This window comes from Stigmatopora nigra, chromosome 4, assembly GCF_051989575.1.
Source record: "Stigmatopora nigra isolate UIUO_SnigA chromosome 4, RoL_Snig_1.1, whole genome shotgun sequence".
Lineage (NCBI taxonomy): Eukaryota > Metazoa > Chordata > Actinopteri > Syngnathiformes > Syngnathidae > Stigmatopora > Stigmatopora nigra.
Genome location: NC_135511.1, coordinates 13,928,170 through 13,946,043, shown reverse-complemented (window position 1 = coordinate 13,946,043; position 17,874 = coordinate 13,928,170). Strand labels below are relative to the sequence as shown.

General features: G+C 39.9%; 1 protein-coding gene across 4 annotated transcripts in view; it reads left to right on the top strand.

Annotated features, from left to right (window-relative positions):
* LOC144195758 (homeobox protein cut-like 2) overlaps positions 1-17,874 on the top strand; it is an 82,896-nt gene that overhangs the window by 60,072 nt on the left and 4,950 nt on the right. For 2 of the 4 annotated variants that reach the window (XM_077715578.1, XM_077715582.1), the window contains exons 5-18: positions 5,672-5,788; positions 6,100-6,253; positions 6,666-6,742; positions 7,250-7,316; positions 10,198-10,246; positions 11,032-11,139; positions 11,973-12,164; positions 12,240-12,298; positions 12,380-12,428; positions 12,533-12,632; positions 12,753-13,376; positions 14,663-14,764; positions 15,512-16,344; positions 17,154-17,685. In XM_077715578.1, the coding sequence (XP_077571704.1) occupies positions 5,672-5,788; positions 6,100-6,253; positions 6,666-6,742; positions 7,250-7,316; positions 10,198-10,246; positions 11,032-11,139; positions 11,973-12,164; positions 12,240-12,298; positions 12,380-12,428; positions 12,533-12,632; positions 12,753-13,376; positions 14,663-14,764; positions 15,512-16,344; positions 17,154-17,685 (3,063 nt within the window). The remainder of the gene's footprint in view (positions 1-5,671; positions 5,789-6,099; positions 6,254-6,665; positions 6,743-7,249; positions 7,317-10,197; positions 10,247-11,031; positions 11,140-11,972; positions 12,165-12,239; positions 12,299-12,379; positions 12,429-12,532; positions 12,633-12,752; positions 13,377-14,662; positions 14,765-15,511; positions 16,345-17,153; positions 17,686-17,874) is intronic. The other 2 variants (XM_077715581.1, XM_077715580.1) reach the window with 2 other exon arrangements.

Sequence of the window (17,874 nt, the reverse complement as noted above, 5' to 3'; positions counted from 1 at the left end):
AAATCCTCAAATCAGAAAGCACTGACCTCAGTGTTTCCGTACCATTCAAATTCATCGTGAACGACGGTAAGAAGACCGTGGTTCAACCCCCACCCACACACGAACAAGCTGGGAGGCTACGGCCAGCCGCCTTTATTGTAATTGTGCAGCTGAGTAGCCAGAGAAAGAAAGAGGAAACGCCATAAATGTTTGTGGCACTCTCTTGGAAAATAAAGCCATATAAAAGCTGATGGGGAATGAAAGCTCGATGGGTGGGACCTGATTATGCACAAGTGATTAATAAGAGCAGTAATAAACAAAAGCCCAGGAGATGTTTGAGGTGCTTAATAATGCATTATGTTCATAAAAGAACCGGGCCTCCTCCTCAACCGCTCCCTGTGGAGTTGGACACCTCCGAGGGACCGGAGGGGGAGAGTCGGCGCGTGTCGGAATGCCGCTTCCAAAAAAAAAAAACGCGTAGACAAAAGAATTAGATGACGCTAATTCTTGGTGACATCACGCCGCGCTGCGCGGATACCAATCAAAGGCCGTGTTTGTCTCCATTTCCGTCAACTTGGCTTTGCCTGGTAACTTTATTTCTCGTTTAAAATGAGCGCTCGCCATAGAAGACAAAAAACATCGTACTGTTTGCGTTTTTTTTTAAGCCCTGGTGGCCATTATCGTAAATGCTTAACATTTGCATTCACCAAGGTTAAAAAGCCATCTTACAAATGGCGTCAACCTACTTTTGGTCCTTGACGGTATGATTACAACACGCTTGCTATATGTTGCGGCGGAACGTGTTTACGGACCTTGAAGTCCGAGATGGAAAAAAAAAAAAACAAGGCTGTTTTGAATGAAAAGAGAAAACCCTCGAGCTTGTAAATTAATTTGTTCGTGTCGTGTGATGAGAACACAGCTGGCCTCATTAACATGTGCACAACAAATAATTATAGCTTTTTTTTTTCTTTCTCACTCCAGCCAGCTACTGCTTGGCTAATGGGCTTGGTGGGTTAATTATGTCAGAGCGTAATTACACAGTGCCCAGAGAGACTTAATGGTGCACCCCACTGTGCCCACGCCACCCTAATGATGGCGTATCGCTGACATGGCAAAGACGGACCAACCCCACGCACCTGCTTGTCTTGCAACACCAGACCGTAGTACACACAGGTGTCAAAGCGGCAGTCCGGGGGCCAGGTCCGGCCCGACGTGTCTTTTTTTTGAGGCCCGAGAAAGTGTTGATGGGAGCGAGTGGTTAGCACGTCGGTGTCACAGCTCTGGGGTCCTGGGTTCAAATCCAGGTCACATCTATCTGTGTGGAGTTTGCATGTTCTCCCCAGGAATGCGTGGGTTTTTTCCGGGTACTCCGGTTTTCTTCCCACATTCCAAAAACATGCACGGTATGATTGGCTGTCCGTTTCCTTGCGCTCTGTGATTGGTTGGTCACTGAAGTCAGATGAGATAGGCTCCAGCACCCCTCGCAACCCTAAATGAGCGGTTCAGAAAATGAGATGAGATGAGAGAAAGTGTTGACTTTAAGTTTTATGCAAACATATATATGAAGATGATAGATAATGAAACATATTTCCTGATTTCTAGTGTTTTGATCCAAGTAAATATGTTTTTACTTAGCAGTTTGCCTTTCTTATGGAAAAAAAGTTAAGTTAAGGTTAAGGGTTTTCCTTCACATTTTAATGGAAAATATTTTTAAATTATATTGGAAATAAAACTGAAAAAGTTTTAAATGTAAATAATAATATTTACTACAATGCCTTTTTATTCAATAGTAAAAATAGACAGAATTTGAAAAGGTGGCCAGCCAATTACAGGACCAGAAATAATTCGTTTTTTTAATTTATTTAAAAAATAATAGAAATACAAGAAATGAGTATTTACTATTAAGGGTCTCAAAAAGAGGAATTATATAGGAATGATTAATTCCAATGACCATTACTTTTGATAGCCTAGTTAGCTAACTCTAACAGCAATGTGGCCCACGACATAAATAAGTTTGAAACCCCTGCAGCGCATTTGCCCATTTAAACACACACACATTCCACCAAATTTCCAAGTACCTGTCTAATTTGGGCCTCTCCTTCCCCAAAAGTCGCAATGCGTTTTTCTTTTGACACATCCATCGGCCAGTAAAAGCAACTGGGTGACCACGGGGAAGCAAGCACTACACCGAAGCATCCTCATTATTGCACAGCCAAAATGATGAAACTCTGCATCACTGCAGTTGTGCGAAAACATCATTAAAAAAAAAAGTCAGTACCTACACAAGCTTGAAGCTCTGTGGAAATAATACAAATACAGACACAGTTGACTTGAAGGTCCCTTGCAATAATTTACATTGCTACGTTTTTAAGAGTTTAGACACAAACAAAGCCAACGTTTGGGCTTTGATATCAATTTGTCAAGATCAAAACACTTTTTAGTTTAGTGGACCTTGGGCTTATCCACTCAGGTACATCTCATGTAATTTGAATTTTCTGAACGGTTCATTGTTAATGACTAATGAATGCAACTTTACCAATGTTTTCATGCTGTGGATTTAGTTTTTTTGGTAGACATTTTTTAGGGACATTTCAAGTCACTTTTTGTTGATATTTTTGCATTTGCCGTTTTTGGACTTCTGGCAGTTTTGGGGCAATTCTGAGTAGGTTTCTGTTCATTTGTGGCTCATTTCTGTTAATTTTTGGTTCATTTCTTTTCATTTTTGGTTCTTTTCTGTTCATTTTTGGATCATTTCTTGTCATTTTTGGTTTATTTCTGTTCATTCTAGTTCATTTTTGTTCGTTTTTGGTTCATTTCTGTTCATTTTTGGTTCATTCCTGTTCATTTTTGGTTCATTTCTGTTCATTTTTGATTCATTCCTGTTCCATTCTTTTAGTGTAAATTTATACAAACTAAGCTAAGATAAGGGTGAAGTTAGAAAGACTGTTTATCCTCTTTTAAAGAGTATATCACACTTTAAAGGGCTTGGTGGGGTTCATTAATGGAAATGCAAGCTGTGAGCTTGTTTTAATGTGAAGGTTTTTACCTTCAGAAGCCATATTGTTACTCATAAATACCACCAATTAGTAGGCTCATTTTGCAAAATTATCTGCTGACTTTCTGGACTCTTCCTCAATATGTGTAGCGCTCTCTGTCCTTTGAGAGAATCCACTTGTCGCTACTTTCACCGATTTATGCACGAGTTGTGATTTTTAAAAATTGTTTTTACCCGTACAGGGAACTCAATTACCTCACTGGCTGCCATTTATAACGCTAGATGTCTGTTTTCAGGTGTAACGGGGCACACATACTATTTGTCGGTCATTGAACTGGATAAAATTGTCTTTTTGGGTACTGTCAATGGAGTACCAAATGAAATATTATTTATTATTAGTGTGCTTAAATTAGATTAGATTAGATAACTTTATTCATCCCTATTTGGGAAATTTCATTGTCACAGTAACAAGAGAATACAGACACAGCACAAGACATTGTAGACATAAATAAATAAGTAATAAATAAGTTAATAAATAGATAAATAAAATAAGTAAATACATTTAAAAAATAAATACATAACTACATAAATAAATTAATGAAATAAGTAAATGCATATGAAAAATAAATACATAGTGACATAAATAAATAAACAAATACTTAAATACATAAATACATAAATAAATAAATACACATTTGTTTAAATCATAAAGAAATAATAAATAATTGAAGAAAAAATTAAGAAAAAACACATTAATATTGAAAATACATAAATAAATAAGTTAATTAAAAAATATATATACATAATTAAATACACATGTTGCTGAAATATGTATATACATACAATGTTGTAGCTTGTACTTGTATAGCTTCTATTTTTTTGACCTCACTTAAAAATGATGTATTTGTGCACTCATCTAAAACTGGTGCAAATTGCAAGTCTTTATTTTCCACTTTTGCTGAAAAGGTTAACTTTTGTGCACAACTTTGATTGGACTAACTCTCCTGGCACTGATTGATAATCCCCGACTGAGTTTCATCTCTGTCCTTTGAACGCTAAAAGTTGAAAAGGATGAATAGGAAAAGACCTAAAAAAAAAAAAAAAAAAGGCTTTCTGTGACAGCGCTTGGATGGAATAACAATTCTTCCTGTTTTTCTTAGAAGAGCCTTTCCTTTTAATAGTGACGTCCCTTGTGACTGATGCAACATCTCTACAGTCGGCGCAACAATGAACGCAGACAATGCTTGACTGTAAACGGTCCTACAAAAAAAACAAAAAAAAAACAGCTCAATCAATTAAACGGGGCAAAATGTTTGTCTGATGAAAAGACCCAAGCAGGATTTCAACGAATTGCACTGCACAGAAATTCAGACTGTTTATTTTCGCCGGTTGTTGGCGGTAAAGTGGCGAAATTGTCCATACATAGACGTGCATGAAAGCTTGGTGTGGGGGGAGAAAAAGTTTGTGTAGAGCAAAGAAGCCATTTTCCTCTTTTAGAGTTTTTCAAGTGCTTGTCAAGGCGTTCCCATGAGCTTCCCTTCTCGGCGCTTTGGCACTAGAAGTCACCTCCTTTGGTGTTCGTCAGGCAGGTACACAACAAGAGCGACTCACTCTCTCTGAGCCGTTGAACTTTTCGGGACGGGAAGAAAGAGAAGGCGAAGATTAAAAACAGCTCTGTGATGTGGAGTGCCGAGCTGCCTCTTGAGAATTCCTGGCATAATAATTTAAATGATCAAATGATACAGAGGAGACTTGTTAGCTGAGAAGCAGCCTCCTAGTTGGCCCCATGGGCCCCATGCTGCCTGCCGCGCATGCATTGCAAAATAGCTCCTCTGTTGTGCTAAGAATCCGCTTTTTTTAACCCCCCTTTCTTTCTTTTTACATCCTTTGCACTTTGTTTAGGTGTATGTATATATTTGGCACTAAACACTGTCACTGTTTTCACCATAATCTTTTCGGTTTTTCGTATCGTTCATAAGTGGTTGAGAATATACTCATTAGAAAGAAGTGGACAGTCGTTAGAGAGCCGCCAACTAATCTGGAATTTCAGGAGTTTACCCAAGGCAAACTCTGGACAACTTTCTTAAACTATGTAAATCCCAAAAAAAAGTGTTACTTACTGTATTTTCACGACTATAAGGCGCACATAAAAGTCTTACATTTTCTTCAAAATAGACAGGGCGCCTTATAGTCCAGTGCGCTTTATATATGGACCAATACTAAAATTGTTATCACGATAAAATGAAATAAATCAGTCGATAGGGTACACTATCCTCCTATAGCTCTCACAACTATGGCAAGTAGCCCCCGACTGTACTATTTTCCCGTAGAAAAAGTACTGTGCTGTTATTGTGATTGAATTTTTAGTTCTTTTGTCAATACACCCAATGTATCGTGGCCTGGCGAAGCCTGAAATAGCACTCGTCACTGACACTACGGCTAAAAATATGATGCGCCGTATAGTCATGAAAATACAGTCATGTTTTTTGGAAGCAATCATTTCGCAAAAGTACCAAATTTTGAATTGAAATGCCTAGAAATTCACACCATGGCTACGGCTGCCGCCATCTTGATTCAACTGGGTCGATGGAAGTTGGCGTTTTTCAAAGGCGTCTGAGTGCGGAAAGTTCAACGTTCGATCCTCGCTGGAAAAAAACACTTTCAGAAAGTTTGTGTTTTATTTTTATTTCTTTGTAGATCCGGCGCCTGTACTGGAGGCCTCACGCACACTGGAGGAGAGGCTGCAGGAGCTTCAGACCGAAGTTCCAAACAGCGGGCACCGGAAGAAACACTTGGAGCGCATCGAAAAGACAGGTCAGACTTCCTGCATGCTCGTTTTGACATGTACTTAATAGCGCACAAAGATTTTAGAATCTAATTGCGACTTTTCTGACCAAGCATTTTACCTTTACAATAATACCTCGCCGCATTGCGGTTAGACCACCAACCGCCATAAACGAGGTATTACTGTAATTTTTGTACAAAGACGACATTGACTTAAATAGTTAAAACATTCAATGCACAAAGTGGAAATGCTCAAAAATAAGCCAACATTAACTATATTTTAGATTTCTATTACGAGTGAATAATTCCCATTTTCTTAATATCTGTTCTTTCCTTGAAAGGACCCACAGACAACGGCTTCACAGACACAACAGAACCTGGAGACCCCCGTGAGCGGAGCTCTCCAGCCCCCAATATGACCCCCAACAGCACGCCAACTCCCGGAGCCCCAGGCTCTCCACAGGAGATCTACCAGGACCAAACTGAGCGACAAGGGTACTGGTTAAACTTGTTCACCAGCTCTCTATACTCCTCCTATTGATCCTTAATCTACCCCGCCACCAAAATGTCATCAGGGATTTTTATAAAGATGGCGCTTTGTATTTCTAATACCCAGGAAAGCTTATATTAGTATTAATGCTGGTATTCCCAGTGTGGAGTAGAGGAGAGGAGGCCCTTTTAGCAGAGAAAATCAAAGTGCATCGCATGTTAAATCAAATCACAAATAAATTGGCCGAGATGGTTCTTCAAAGATTCTCGTAAAAAGCTCCAACGGTACTTAAACTCCATTTGTCTGCGAACGCTTTGGGGCCTGCTACACTGAGACGAGCATTTTACCTGTCAAGGCATAAAGTTGTGTACATGAGCAAAAGTGATAGGGTGTAAAACTGAAATGGTTTCTTCCTAGGGAGGAAGAAAATGTTGAGCTTAGTTTGGCTGACAAACTGTCAGAGGCTGAAGAGAAAATCAAGATTTTGCATTCATGTGAGTATCTGAAACATTGATATCTACTCCTAACTTGATAACATCTTATGAAATACTAATGGTGCACATGTTGAATTATTTAAAGGTGTGCAAGGACTCATTAAAAATAGTCATTCAAATAGAAAGTATAGTAATTATGCTTAACAGGCACCAAAAAAAATAATAATTCTTTGTCAATCTCTTGACATGGATAATGATCATTTTATATTTGGCTTTCAATGAGGTCATTATTTAGTTATGTTTAATATTTGGCTAGTTGCAATGTGAACTGATTAAGTCTGTCTTGTGAATAATGAGAAACTTGCTTGGGAAGCTTGTCCTGCATAGTGAAAATAACAACATAAACTGGGAGTTTTATCAATATACAAAAAAAAATAATCCATTGGGTATGTTACAGATTCCACTGGTTTAGTTCTAGTTTACTTTTCTTAGAAAAAATATTTTCTAGTTCAAACAATGACTAGATATTTTACAATCTAATGTATATTTTGTATTTTCTCCAAACAGCTTTGGATACTTCACAGAGAGAACTGCTCGACCTGCGGTGTAAATATAGCCAAGAAATGACAAACAAGTAAGTACATTTTGCTGCCTATACATCTAGAACAAAGGTGTCAAAAGTGCGGCTCACGGGCCGGGAGTGGTCTGTTAGGGCGTCCGATTTGGTTTTTCTGTCTGCTAGCACATTACACCTAGTTGGCATTACAGTAATCCCTCGATTATTGCGGTTAATGCAGACCAAACATGGCCGCGACAAACGAAAAACCGCAAAGTAGGGTCACCCCTATTTAAAAAAAAAAATCATCATTTTTTTTTAGTCCTAGTAGCAAGTGAAAGACAGGGGAGGGGCTTCTGCTTGCAAGTTTAAGCGTGGATTTTTACATTTTTATGCATTTACAACAACAAAAATTAATTAGCGAAAAAACTGCAATGTAGTGAAACCGCGATATTCGAGGGATTACTGTAATTTGGCCCGCGAACCAGAGTTTAACTCCCCTGATCTAGAAACTCCTTTGAAACGGGCACCCGTGTGGCCACCAAACTGCCATCCTTGGCCTTGGTGACCCCTCGTGGTTGAGACAACGTGAGCGTTGAAACGGTTTCACTTGATTTTGTCGACATCAATTCATGTGTTGTGTAAAGCCCAGGAATGCCATTGTAACGGCGGGGCAAGAGAGTGACTCAGCCATTAAGCCAGGTCGATGAAAGAGCTCGTTGTTTGCCTTCACTGGCAGTTTGAGCCTTGACAGCCATCAAGAAGAATTGCTCCATTTAAAGATTGCCTCAGAAAAGCGCTCCAATGTCCTGATTTTTTGAATGCTACGTATACAGCGCGTGCCTGAAAAACATCGGAGGCCCGTATGAAAGATGTCGATAGACATTCAAAGTAAACACTCTTTTGTTCAGGTTGTGCTCCAGAGCGCAGCCAGCCACTGCTAATGGATTTTCTCCAAGGCTTAATCCATGCTACAATTGTACTGATGTTTCCAGATCCGCCGCCATGCATTTTGCTGGGACGGGATGCTTTTTCATGGCTAGTATTTTATGTGCGCGGTCATAGTGCGCCTGTTATCCCAGCTCGACATTCTTTTAGATGACTACCGCTTCACTGACCCACGGCGCCAGTTCGCCTTGGTGACCCGTAGACTCTGTACTCTGGCCCCGCCGCCATTATTCTCACGGCTAGTATCCTTCCTTAATGTACGTACAAAGACTATGTGTCCGCGCCGACTTGAGTCATTGAGGGTGTAATCGATACAAAACATTTTCTGTACTGCGTAAGTGCATTAAATGTGTAGCTGACACCTGTTAGTGTCTTCTATCAGCTAAAGCGCTATCTATTCTTACCTTTTTCTTAGACTAATTGATGCCCAGCAGGACTCATTTTTTAAGAATGAAAGTTTCAATAATAGTGAATTTTGCGTTTTTAAAAAATGGTGATTTCATTTGGTAACATAGGAGAAAATTTCATGGTGAATAAATAAAATACAGGTGAGAATTGAGCAGTTATGAGGGGAGTTGAACACACAGAGCAACTTTTAACAATTGTAGTCATGGAGTAGTTGATAACATTTTGCAAAGCTGGCTGGGAAATACTGTGTGAGTTCTATCGAGCTTGCTACGCCTTCCAAGGCCTGCAGTGAGTGATGCATTCAAAGCATTCGGAGAAACAACTGTTCGATATAAAAGAGCAAGTCATGTAACCCATGGAACATAGGCAAACTAATTCATTGCATTATTAATGAATTACCAATGTCTACACTTCATTGTTCACTGTATGTGTATGTATTTATGTGTTTGTCTATATATGTATATTTCTATATATATATATATATATATATATATATATATATATATATATATATATATTTCTATATATATATATATATATATATATATATATATATATATATATATATATATATATATATATATATATATATATATATATATATATATATAATCATTTTTTACCTATTTATTTATGTTTAACATATTTTCCTGTTATAAAATTATCTAATCTAATATTTTATGCTATCTAAATAGAGTCAAACGTTCTAGTGGACACTTAAATATCATCATCCTTGTGCAAAAGTATTTTTTTTACCACTGTGCCACATTGGATACTTTTATGTTGCAGATATATTTCACACTTATGACAAGCCTGTTTTTATAATATATCAACAAGTAATTTAAAAAAAACTATATTCAGGTTATCAGAACATAAAAATGAGCATTTTTCCCCATATTGCCCAGTTTTATTTCCAGCTAATGACTGTGATGTGTTTTTATTAGCAATGATAGTCTTAAATTTGGATAATAACATTGAACTGAGCAAATGTTTTGCCAAAGAAAAAACATTGCAGGACAGTTAAAAGACTGTCTTTGAACAAACCCAGCAATGTGCATATTTTATTCCCTCACAGGGTCTTGGTTATTAGTCCTTCCTTATCTACCTTTTGAAATCAGGTCTCATGTTGCAAAAGAAATCGTTCAGCTTCAAACAAACCTCATGAATAATCCTGCTGAGTATCTGTTTAAATTAGCCTAATAATCATATATACGCAGACAAGAAAGACGCTGGTTAAATTTTGTCTAACATCCAATTAAAATGACTCTAATCACACGTGACTAGTAAAGATAAGAAAATCCTTCATTCATTAGTCTATTCCATGCCCTAATAAGACCGTGAAATGTAGTCATGTTAAAAACCCAATTACAAAGACTTCTCTTACTTATCACATTCTCACCAACAATTTTGCCATTTTTTTTCTTTTTAGCCAAACAAGCTCAAAACAACATTATTAATTCCCCATAAGGAGAACAGTTATTACATTATCCTAATATTGTCTGGCTACTTTGAATCACACAATTCAACCTGACTTTTATCGCCAAATATTTGGGTAATTTGTGTGTTTTGCTCTATTAATTGTCTTTGTTCATGTGTTCATCAGGGTAGAAGAAGTTGGCGTTATCATGGCTAAACTTGAGAAGGCGAACCAGGTGAGATTTTTTGTGTGTATCCCTGATTGAGATGTTCCTTTGTTAGGGTAATCACTTCTGTAATCACGCCTCGGCTTTAATTAAGACACACACCATAATGCCCCCCAATCCCCACCCTTCCTCTATTTGTGTGTGTATGTGTGTGTATGTGTGTGTACGTGTATGTGTGTGTGTGTGTGTATGTGTGTGTACGTGTATGTGTGTGTGTGTGTGAGTGATTTTGTGCGTGTTATGTGGGAATGGCATTCCTCAAAAAGGAAATATTAAGTTTATATTAAGGACAGCAATCATTCAAATATCATGAAAATGACGTTTAATGTGTTTTGACTATGATTTGGCTTTACGGGATGTCTTTTTAGGTACTCGGGGCGTGATTGGTATTTTAAAATATAGTATTCTTTTGAAATATTTTGTGTTTTGAGGAGTATTAGGAAACTTTTGTAGAAACTTTAGCATTTTGTCTCTGTATTTATTGGGTGGCACTTTAAATCTTGTAATTGTGGAATGATAATACGGTGTTTACTTGCCTTGGTGCTGTGTGGTCTTCTATTGCAAGTCTTTTCTTTTTGTGTTCGCAAAATGAATCAATAATTAGAAGGGTGTGACAAAGCAGGTACTTTGGGAAATAGTCAGCTGACTCAACAGCTGCGTTGGCAGAATCAACCAATGGTTACACTGTGCTTTTCTTGGCAGTCATTTCAGCAGATGGCTTTTCTCTTTTTTTCACCTTCTTTATCATATTTCTATCATCCTCACAATTGTAATCAAGGCACTTTTTTTCACAGAGAGCAGAAATAGCCCAGAAGGAAGTGCAGAGGCTAAAAGAGCAGCTCGTCAATGGGGCCAGCAGCGCCTCTGCTGTTGACTGTCAATTCGTCGAGGACGCCGGCAAGGTATTAATGGCGTCTTGTTTGTCAACTATGTTATACATGTTACTTCATGGTGCCCTCTAGAATCCATTCTTTCATTCCTTTTCCATGTTACTTATCCTCACAAGAGCCACAGGGGTGCTAGATCCTATCCCGGGTTAGCACGAGATAGGATACATATAAAAAAGTGCATCCGTTAACAGTACATACGAAACATAAACAGAAAAAAGGACTAAAGTATTAACATACTCATCACGCATCATTAAAGTAAAAAGTATACAGTACAAAGTAAAGTAAAAAGGAATGTATTAAGAAATATTAAAATGTCATTTTAAAAAAGATAGAGGGGCTGTAAAACCGAAAAACAAAAAAGATTGGACAGAGCTACTGCCATGGCGCTATTTTGGAAAAAAAAAAACATTATTTGGACAATGTCGGCGGGCCGGATTAAAAGGCCTAGCTGGCCGGATGTGGCCCGCGGGCCGTAGTTTGCCCATATCTGCCCTAAATTGATTGCCAGCCAATCGCAGGGCACAAGCACACAGTCATACCAATGGGCAAATTAGAGTGGTCAATCAGCCCCCTAGGCAGCTTTTGGGGGTGTTGGAGGAAAGTGGAGTACCCGAAGAAAAGCCACCCAGACACGGGGAGTATACCCAAACTCCGTACAGGAAGGCCAGAGTTTGGGTTTCAACCATTGATCTTAGAACTGTGAGGCGGATGTGCTAATCACTGTTCTTACACTGTGTTTTGTTCACAATGCCATGGAAATGTTCTTCTAATGAGCTTATTAATCTTATGTATACCCGCCCACCCTTCATCTCTATTTTTTTTTTCATCTGCCTTCACATTTTCAGCAGAATAATGAGAATGGCGAGGCTGCGCGCTCTAAACTGGAGGCCACTCTCCTCGCAAAAGACCGTGAAATCCTCCGCCTTCTTGAAAACATTCAGCGGCTTCAGTTCACACTACAGGAAGTGCAAGAGACCTCGGCCAATCAGATCATGGAGCTAGAACGACAGTTGACCTACAAAACAGAAGCTATTGAGGTCTGTGCCACTAATATTATAACCGAAGATCACTCATGATTTGCATTTAATGTTTTTTTTTTACCTCGTTTTTAGAGATTAGAAGCCAAACTGAAATCCCAAATGGATTACGAAGAGATTAAAACTGAACTCAGGTGATTGTTGTGCAGATTTATCATAAATGTTTATTCAAGTCAAGATAAATAATGTTGTTTTTTATGTCTATCTATCTTTAGTATCTTAAAGGTAATGAAGCTAGCCTCTGCAAATGGCAGCTCATCCCAGGTATGCATTCTTTTCCTCAAAACTAGCCCAAATGACCAAAAAATATATTTCTTTTAAAATAGTCTGTACCTTATTCCTTCTAAATATAGTTTTTACCTGTACAGGATTCTGCAAAAGCCACCGAGGCCCTCCTACTGGATAAAGACGCATTTCTTCCATCTCACAAATACTTAATGGAAAAGGCCAGGATATTGCACAGTACTGGTAAAATACCTTGTTATTTTCTTACAGTCCGTTTTACAGTCTTGTTATTTCTTGCAGGTTGTATTTGTTTTTAAAAATAGATCATTTTCAGGATTTGTTGTGTTTTTTTAATGAAAACAGATGACGACCAGTCAGAGGATGGAGGAAGAGAAACAAATAGACCACCTGGCTCCAACTCATCGTCCTCTCAAGTGGAGACCGGTCACACTTCCCCCAGTCCCGGTCCCCCCACGCTAGACGGCTCGTCCTCCAGTCACGATCTTGCCCGTCCCTTCTCCGTTTCGCCGTGTTCCGGCGACCGACTATCCGGGGACCATCTCCTCCACAAGCATCTACTCTCCCCCCACTTTAAAAAAGAGGGCCACATGGCTTTCCCCACCGCACTCTACGCCGCCAAAGCGGCTCTCATGTCCGCCACTCAAGGTTCGGGAGGTAGCGACGCAGGCCTACCCAGCGACCAATCAGAAAGTGGCGGATCCATTGCGGGCGATGACGACCAAGTGGACACGGCGGAGATCGCCTTTCAGGTGAAGGAGCAGCTGCTGAAACATAACATCGGACAACGAGTTTTCGGCCACTACGTTTTGGGCTTATCCCAAGGCTCGGTCAGTGAGATTTTGGCTAGGCCCAAACCTTGGAGGAAGTTGACCGTGAAAGGGAAAGAGCCTTTCATTAAAATGAAGCAGTTTCTCTCGGATGAGCAAAACATCTTGGCCCTCAGGACGATTCAGGTCCGTCAAAGAGGTGAGTGGAACACAGGACACAACGCTTACAGTTTATAGCAAGACATATTTAGTAGTTTTTTTTAATAAATTGATTAAATTAACTAGATTAAAGGCCCTGAATATTCAGTTTTTTATAGATCTAAAACAATGTTTAGTTTAGTTTTTTTTAAATATAATTTTATATTTTACAAAAAGATTTTTAAACTAAAAACAGAAAAAACTGATTAAAAAATTATTATTATTGATTTAAAAGGGGGGAAATCAGGAAATTTAATATACATCTATACTCTTCATTTTAATTTGATCCTAAAACAGAAAGTCAGCACTCATGATTTACTTTCCCGGGCCGCACAAAAGGATGCGGCGGGCCAGATTTGGCCCACGGGCCGCCACTTTGACACCATGGTTTATAGGTTCAATGGCCTGTGCGCTCTGAAGTGCCAAGTGGATGAAGTGCACTATTCATTGTTTGAATAGTGAATATAATACATACAAGTCAAGCATTAACGTCTCCTCCCAATCACAATCATAAAGTCCATAAAAGGCAATGCGACCAGTTGAATACTTGATTACTACTTGATTGTCTTTTCCTTTTTCTCTCAACATACGTAAACAATACTCACATCTTCTTACATACTTTTGGACAACTGTAGTTTTTCATGACACTAATAAGACCATCTATATCAACATTTTTCACTCCACACTTACTAGCAATAACCTCCTATTGTAGCCAAAGCTGCTTTGAGGCAAACTGACAAAAGTGAAGCAACCATTTTGTAGCATTGGCTCTACTGACCACCACCTGCTCACTTTCAAGTGACTTGGACAGAGGCAAGTTTAGTACAATGTCTTGCCTATGGACATAAAGTCAATATCCACAAGTGCTAGGCAGAATTCCAACCCTCGGTCATTCAATCAGAGGACCACCTGAGCCCCAAACTCTGTATTTATAACAAATGTCCATGCTTACTTCCAACTGCAACACCAAAGTGAAAGCAGAAAGGTCCCAATGACGTTCCTTCTCTGTATTTGCTGGACAAAAAGGAACTTGGGCCTCATCCTTGACTTCTTCTCCCTGCACACTTTCCTGTGGCATGTTTGTAGTCTTGCTTTTCAACTTTGTTTTCTCCCTAGATTCACAGCTTTTGAAAGTTGAGCTTCCCGTATACGGCAACCTCAGACAACACACACTCAAAGGCAGCCATTGATCTAGCAGTCAAAAGTAAAGCCTTGAAACTGCTCTCTGATCAACCATCCCACTCACCCCCCCGCCATCTCTGCTCTCTGTCTGTCTTTCCGTGGCAGGGAGCATCACTCCACGCATCCGAACTCCAGAAACTGGGTCAGACGACGCCATCAGGAATATCCTGGAGCAAGCCAAGAAGGAGATTCAGTCCCAGAGGGGTGGTGAGTCTAGAGTCAACACATTTAAATAGAGAGGTCCTCGTCACATCGTTTATTTCGCCCGATTCTGAGGGTCTAACTAGTTAGATCTGATTCGATTGGGTCAGTGGTGCAGTATTCATTCAAGTCTGCTATCTTAGTGCTATTGTATATTGGTGGATCCCATTCTGGAGATACTATGACTTGAAAAAATCAACATAAGTTCGGAGTTGAAAAAAATAAGAATTAAGATCAGGCAAACTCTGCCTAGTTTTGATTTTTTTCTAGCGCTGATTGGGGTCTACGACATGGTATAAATCAAGGGTGTCAGACTCGGGTTGGTTTGCGGGTCGCTTTAACGTCAACTTGATTTCACGTGGGCCGGACCATTTTAGATATAATATTTTGATTTTTTAAAATTATAAATGGATTAAAAGAACGGGATTAAAATCCCCGAATATTCTGTTTTTATAGATCCAAAACAATGTTTATTTTAGCTTTTTAAAATATTTTTAGAGTTTACAAAATGATTTTCGAACCAAAAACACAGAAACAATGGATTAAAAAATGACAATTATTAATTTAAAAGGGGGAAAATCAGAAAATTTAATTTACATCTATACTCTTCACTTTAATTTGATCCTAAAACAGAAAGTCGGCACTCATGAGTTACTTTCCCGGGCCACCCAAAATGATGCGGCTGGCCAGATTTGGCCCCCTGGCTTCCACTTTGACACATGTGGTCTAAAGATACACAATTGTCTTGTTTAGGAGACTGCAAGACTCCCGTGACCACCACCTTTGGCAGAAGCAGCAATGGGGCAAGCAACAGCTCTGACGAAACCATTAAGAACATCCTACAGCAAGCCAGGCGGGAAATGGAATCCCAGCAACAAGTCTTGATGGATCTGGAGGGCAGCGGAAGACCCTCCACAGCTGGCACCACAGCCCAAGTGGAACTTCTGGGGCCCCACGATCGTTCAAGGGGCCTCCCTTTGCCCATCTCCATTAAGCAAGAAGAGGGTGGCTGCGTCACTGTCTGTGTGGCCAATTCCATCAGCGGCCCCCAGACGCCCCTCAGCGTCCTTTCCCCAGCAGCCTTCGTTCAGAATATCATCCGCAAAGTCAAATCGGAGATCGGGGAGGTCGGCACTTATTTCGACCAGCACTGGTCTCAGGAGCGAGGCTCCGTGGGGTTGTGTGGAGTGGGGGGCTCCCAGCCCTTTAATTCCGTTTCCCCTGCCGTGTCTTCCTCGTCTTCGGGTCCCTCGGCGTTGAGCCGCCCTTGGCCTCGCCTGGAGAACGGCGAATGTCTCAGCGAAGAGGCGTCCGCCGCCGAAGAAGAGCTGGGACCGGGGAGGCCCGCGGAGGTCAAGGTGGAGTCGGATACCTCGGTCAGCGGCGAGTCCCCGGGACCGAGTCCTGGCCGGCTTTCTTATTATCCGGCGTACATTCCCAGGGCTTTGAAGCCCACCGTCCCGCCTCTGACTCCCGAGCAGTACGAGTTGTATATGTACCGAGAGGTGGATACCATTGAGTTGACGAGGCAAGTGAAGGAAAAACTGGCAAAAAATGGAATCTGCCAGAGGATTTTTGGTGAAAAGGTAAATATCCATACTTTTTTTGCATTATTCAACTTACATATTTGTTTCACTCTAACTTCAATAGTTGGCAAAGTTATTCTTTAGTGGTAATCAATTTGTGTTGTGGTGATTAGGCCAAAGGCACCTAAATAACTATTATTTTGTTATGATAAAATTCCCCAAAATTGGCTAGTGTGACTATGTCTAAAAATATATATATGTTAACTCTTGGCCCAGAATCCTTTATAAAGGCAATTCAGTTCGTCATACCACAGCAAAAGTAGTTTTACTGCCATCAGCTTTAAAACACGTTTTTTTTACAGTATTTTTGGTTCAATTTACTGATCTCAAATGATAGGGAAATTCAACACTTGCAATTCAAAAACATTTATTGCCATAAAAATGGACTAGGAGTCGCCTCTTGTTGTGTAGTTTATAGCCTATCCATGGAAATTGATCAAATTTCAGATAGTCATTTTAATCCCTCCCATATGTAAAAAAAATCTAAACTAAAAGACAATACTATCATGAGAAAAGCTCACTCCAACTCTGATCGAATTTAGTCTGTCAGTCCTTTCATGTTGCTCTCATTTCAAATCTTTTATAGTGATATTAAAAAAAAAGAAGCGTCCCACCTTCCTTCTGTGTCTCTGCCAAATGGCCTAATTACTGTAAAATACATTTTTCCTCTCATATTTACGGTGTGGTGCTTCATCTAGTGGCTGTTTATTGAACTGCTTTATTTTTCAACGACCATTCCTTTCTTTATCATCTTATCTGATCTTATTAAATGTGTCATATCATACATCTTACAATTGTTTGTTATGCAGGTGCTTGGTCTTTCTCAGGGGAGTGTAAGTGATATGCTTTCACGGCCCAAACCCTGGAGCAAACTGACCCAGAAAGGCAGGGAACCCTTCATCCGCATGCAGCTCTGGTTACTTGATCAACTAGGCCAGACCCTCAATCAGGCCCCCCACCAGGGTCAGTATGCTTTCACAAGAACTCCTCTCATGTGTTTGATCGCCTTCTCTAATCGACTATTTTTGCTTCCAGATAAGAGTCCAGTTCCAACGCAGTCGTCCCCGTCACCACCACTGAGTCCGGCAGAGGGTCAGCCGAGTCCCCTGGTGGAGCCGGTGAGCCTCTCCCTGGAGAGCAGCAAAGAGAATCAGCAACCTGAGAACCTGGTCTTGGGCCTCCCTCCCCAGCCTGAGGGAGTCAAGTCAACAGCCAATCTCATAGGCCTACATCACCCCACTAACCCACTTGGCATCCAGGAGCTGGTAGCCATGTCATCTGAGCTCGACACCTATGTCATCACTAAAAAAGTCAAAGAAGTGTTGACCGACAATAATCTAGGTGGGTTTATTATTTAATACCTGTTCGATCCACCAAATATGACATTTAGTCCTGACCCAGTAATCTAGAATAATGGAATTAAAAGTGTTAGGGTTAGTTGGAGTCTTGGTTTTGGTCTTGGCGTTCATATATGTAATGTTTAATATCCAAATATGATTATATTTCAAGCAAATTTATAATAGTGATAAA